Source organism: Echinops telfairi, unplaced genomic scaffold (assembly GCF_000313985.2).
Source record: "Echinops telfairi isolate 266 unplaced genomic scaffold, ASM31398v2 ScPeMD7_70;HRSCAF=299, whole genome shotgun sequence".
Classification (NCBI taxonomy): Eukaryota; Metazoa; Chordata; class Mammalia; order Afrosoricida; family Tenrecidae; genus Echinops; species Echinops telfairi.
Window position 1 is genome coordinate 28,853,878 of NW_022103968.1, and position 4,985 is coordinate 28,858,862.

At 45.4% G+C, this 4,985-nt stretch overlaps 1 protein-coding gene across 1 annotated transcript in view; it reads right to left on the reverse strand.

Moving 5' to 3' along the window:
- LOC101650523 (cytochrome P450 2C23-like) overlaps positions 1-4,985 on the reverse strand; it is a 26,444-nt gene that overhangs the window by 3,504 nt on the left and 17,955 nt on the right. Inside the window, exon 7 of the mRNA XM_045291435.1 lies at positions 4,767-4,984. Coding sequence (XP_045147370.1) covers positions 4,767-4,984 — 218 coding nt within the window. The remainder of the gene's footprint in view (positions 1-4,766; position 4,985) is intronic.

The window sequence follows — 4,985 nt, forward strand, 5'->3', positions numbered from 1 at the left end:
GTGGGACCGCTCTGCAAGGGGATGTCCAGTGGTCTACAAATGGGCTTTGGGTCTCCACTCCGCACCTCCCCCATCATTCACTATGGTAAGATATTTTGTTCTGATGATGCCTTATACTTGATCCCTTTGAAACCTCGTGATCACACAGGCTGGTGTGCTTCTTCCATGGAGAGGAATATTTCTTCATGACAAAACTGTAATAAGAGTAAGGGTCTCAAGGCTAGCCTGATCTGAAATTTCCCACACCACTTAAACATTTTGATTAATGTTTGCTTCAGGGAAATGAGCCCCTCATGCCATGAGGAAACGTCGCACGCTCTTGAGATGTGTGATTATAGCTGTGTCAACCCTAACCCTAACCCTAGCTCTAGCCCTAACATTAACCGTAACCCTAACCTAACTATAACTCTATCCCTTAACTTTTTTTTAAACCCTTAACCCTTAATACTTAACCCAGGTATTATTACTTAAGCCCTAACCTGGCCTTAAACCTAAACCAAGCCCTAACCTAGCCCTAACCTTAACCCTAGCCTTAGCCCAAGACCTAACCCCAATCCTAGTCGTAAAATAAATAAATAACAACAACAACAAAAATAAAGCTGTATCAACTTCAACCAGGGATGTTTTATGAGCCCAATGAAAACTATAGCAGATGATGAAGAATCCTTGTACTTCATTGCTAAAATCAATTACTATATGATGTTGCCCCTTTGTGCCCCATAGGCCAGTAGAATCCAGTTCTGCACTCCTAACCCGTCCACAGGTGACATCAAGGAAACCGAAGACTCTCTTTGTTTTGCGAGTGGTGTTGATCTGTGTGAGAAATTGTTCATGGGCGGCCTCAGTTCTCGACTGTGTAGACCGATGCCCTCCAAGTCGGGTGTGGTCCCTCTGAACACCTTCCCACAGGCTGAGTGGACTCTTCTCTCCAGCCGTGTACGCGGGATGCTGTCTGTGGTCATGGGCAATAGTCAACCGCTGGTGAGAAACTGGAGTTTGCAACTCGCATGCTCTACATGTGGGCTTCCCTGTCATTGCTGCCTCCCTTCCAAAGAGCTCGATTTTACTGTTGCTTCAAATCCTAACAGCTTACTTTGGGAGGAATTTTCTTTTCCTCCTGGAGTCGGGAGGGAAAGAGAGACTAGGGGTCTTGACTCTGTTGAAATCTACTGAGTCACCTCCTTCTTCACGTGCCCGAAGCGGAAGCGTCACAACCACCGCAGGCAGTGTCCCCTTGCTTCAGAAGACTAAGGTGACGCTTCTCTGACCGCCCTGCACGCTGGATGCTTCCCGTCTGCCGGGCCTGAGCTCGGCCGAGGCTCCCATTCGGCTGCACTGCGCAGCCGCCATCCCGTGCAGGTGCTCCTGCCGCTCGCTTTCCATCGAGGAGAACGCTGGGGTCAGAAGGGTCAACTCGCTACCTTGAGGAGGTTTTACCTTTAGCCGGGACACAGTTACAGTTCGAACCAAGTTCTACCTGATTGTAAAACGCCCTTGTTCAAAGTAAAAGTGCCTGTAGCCTTGTTTTTTTAACTTCACTGTGCTCCCTGAGACACGACTGGTATCGTTACTGTAGTAGATGACTCTGTGCGTGGTTCTCCGTGCCGTGGCGCTGGTTGTGACTCATGGTGACTCCATCGACGTCCCACACAATGGCACACGGCCTGGTCCTGGCCAGCCTGCAAGTGCAGTCGTGCTTGGCTCTTTGTTGCAGCCACTCTGCCAATCCCTCTCGTTGGGGGCGTCTTCCTCTGTTTCGTTTCCCCTCTACTTCATCAAGCATGATGTCCTTTCCCAGGAACTGGCCTCTCCTGAGGTCTAGAGCACACGAGACAATGTCTGGCTGGCCTTGCCTCCAAGGAGCTTTCTGGTTGTACTTCTTCCAACACAGACTTGTTCTTTTGGCAATCCATGGTACTTTCTCTCTCTCTCTTTTTTTTTTCCTGAATAATATTTTAATTGCATCCCTTACTCATTCCAATGTATCCCTTCCCCCCTCCTACAGTTCTGTTGTTCAATCCGATTGGATGGGGCTCTCCAATCATCACTGAATGCCATTAACTCCCCTTTCCCAACACCTCCACCTTGCTTCCTGTACCTACCGCTATCCCTTACTCCCATCAGTGTCTCTGAGGGATCATCTATTTTGACTACCATGTACTGAGTGATCTTAAATGTACAAATGAACATTTGCAAAGCTCACATGACCAATGAGGTATATCATGCACAGACCATAGAAGTCAGGGGAGGGAATCTTAAAGAACTAGCGAATAATTATGTGGTTCATCGGTGCCATACTGTACCCTGGATTTATCCTCTGTTCTATGAGGCCCTTCTAAGAGGGACTGCCCAATTTTCCTGCTGGTGGACTTTGGGTCTCCCCTATGTCCAGTCCCCTTCATATCCATTTGGATGCATGGTTTTTTGAGCTTGTGATACCTCTTCCCATCAACACCTCATGATCACACAGGTTGGTGTTCTTCCTCCATGTGGGCTTCGTTACTTCCCTGCTAGGTGGCTACTTGTTTAACACCAAGCCTGTAAGACCCCAGACACTATAGCTTTTGATAGTCAGGCACCATCAGCTTTCTTTACCAAATTTGCTTATGCACCCATTTGTCTTCAGTGATCATGGCAGGAAGGTGAGGATCATACATTGCCACATTATTAGAAACAATTGTTCTTGTACAGAGGTAAGATTTAAGTAGAGGTCCAAAGTCCATCTGTTTCCTTGTTGCATTTACATATGTATATATATAAAAATATATATTCATATATGTATTGTTATACATAAATGCATGCACACATATATATATATGATTTTGATTTTTGTTTTTCCCTCCTACTCCACTACTATGCTTGTCTGTTGCTCACCTCTCAGCAATTCTTCTCAGATACAATTCAATTTCTCAAATATGCCCCCAAAAGCCACACCCCCCTCATGGTCCATTTAGAACTCTTACTGTTCCCCTGGACCTGTCATTGTTGGCTCTCCACTCATGTCCCTGCCCCCTTCTCTCCTCCCATACCCCTCAAGAACTGTTGGTCCGGCCACCGCCTCCTTAAGACTGCCCATCCTGTTTTCTTGTATAGATCAACACCAAAAAACAAAATAATAATAACCATAATAAAACAAAAAAACTAAATAAAACAAAAGGACAAAGAAAAAACATCTATATACAGATATCCACCAGACGAACAGGGATCATGACATAGAGCCATATTCTTGTTGAAAAGTCCAGTTTCCCAGAAGTCCCATGGTGCTTTCAATACCCTTCATAGCATCATCATTCCAAGGTATAAGGGTTTTGTTTTTTCTAGTCTTCCATATTTACTGTCCAATTGTAGTATGCATCTGCGGCAGTTGAAAACACCATGGCTTGGGTCAGGTCCACAACAGTCCTCAAAGTGACATCTCTGCTTTTCAACACTTTAAAGCAGCATTTCTCAATCTGTGGGTCAGGACCCCTTTGAGGGTCGAATGGCCCTTTCACAGGGGTCGCCCAATTCATAACAGTAGCAAAATGACCGTGATGACGAAGCAACAAAAATGATTTTATGGTTAGGGGTCACCACCACATGAGGAACTGTATTAAAGGGTGGCGGCATTAGGAAGATTGAGAACCACTGCTTTAAAGCAAGTGCAGAAGATTTACCCAATATACTGTATCATTTGATCTCTTGATTGGTGCTCCCATGAGCATTGATTGTGGACAAATTGTAGATCCAAGCAAGATGAAATCCTTGACAAATGCATGAATACATTATATAACAGGTGGGAAAAAAAGTAAAGTGAATATAAAGTAAAAATAAATGTAGTTCCCTTTTCTATCCCCATGAAGATTTACAGTCTTGGAAACTCACAGGGGCAGTTCCACCCTGTCCTCTATGGTGGCCGTGAGTCACAACCTACTTGAAGGTCGTGAGTGAGAATTCCTACACCCCGATCCTCCTGGTTTCATGTTTTGTGTAATTACTGCTATCAGTTTATACTATATCCTTGGAGATATATCCTACAGATTAAAACATGGATAGCACACATATATGTACGCCCAAGGCAGACATCAGGATTGACTTTGGCATTAAGGTTGAAGGAAGGCTCATTAACAACCTGTGATATGCAGATGACATACACTCTCTTGCTAACAGCAAGGAGAACTTGAAACACTTGCTGATGAAGATCAAGACTGCAGCCTTCAGTGTGGATTACAGCTCAATACAAAGAAAATCCAAATCCTCACAACTGGACCAATAGACATGATGATAAATGGAGAAAAGATCAACATGGTCAAGGGTTTTATATGGCTTGGAGTTCATGCTCATGGAAGCAGCAGGCAAGAAATCCAACGACATTGGACAGATCTGCTGCAAAAGACCTCACTCCAGAGTTGAAGAACAAGGAGGGCACTTTGAACACTAAGGTATACCTGACCCAAGGAATTTGCCATGAGACGTCCTATGCATGTGCAAGTCGGACAGTTAAGCGGGAGATCAAAGAAGAGCTGGTGAGGAACACAGAAAGCACCATGGACAAGGAAGGAGCGGATGGACAGGCAGCGCTGAGTCATTTCCTTCTGTGGCACTAGGGTCACTGTGAGTCAGAACCTACTTGATGGCCCCTCACCACAAAACACACGCATGCTGTGCAGACAGGAGCAGACAAAACACACGTTTCATTATCTTGCTCAGTATGACACTGTAGAGAAATATCAGACATTTTTAACAGTCCTATTTTGATGGGCATCTTAAAAAAAAATGTCCCTCACAGACCCTTCCAGGTACCACCGAGTCCCTCCCACCCGCCAGCTTTCCCAGGCACGTCTGACCTTAGGGATGACGTATGTTCTGAATTTCGTGTCCTTGGTCACAGAGTGGGGCAGATTACAAGGAAGGAGGGTGATGAATCTTTGTATCTCGTGCAACACGGCCTCCGTGTAGGGCAGCTTCGTCTTGTCCATCATACAGGGGCTTTGGTTGGGGCCAAT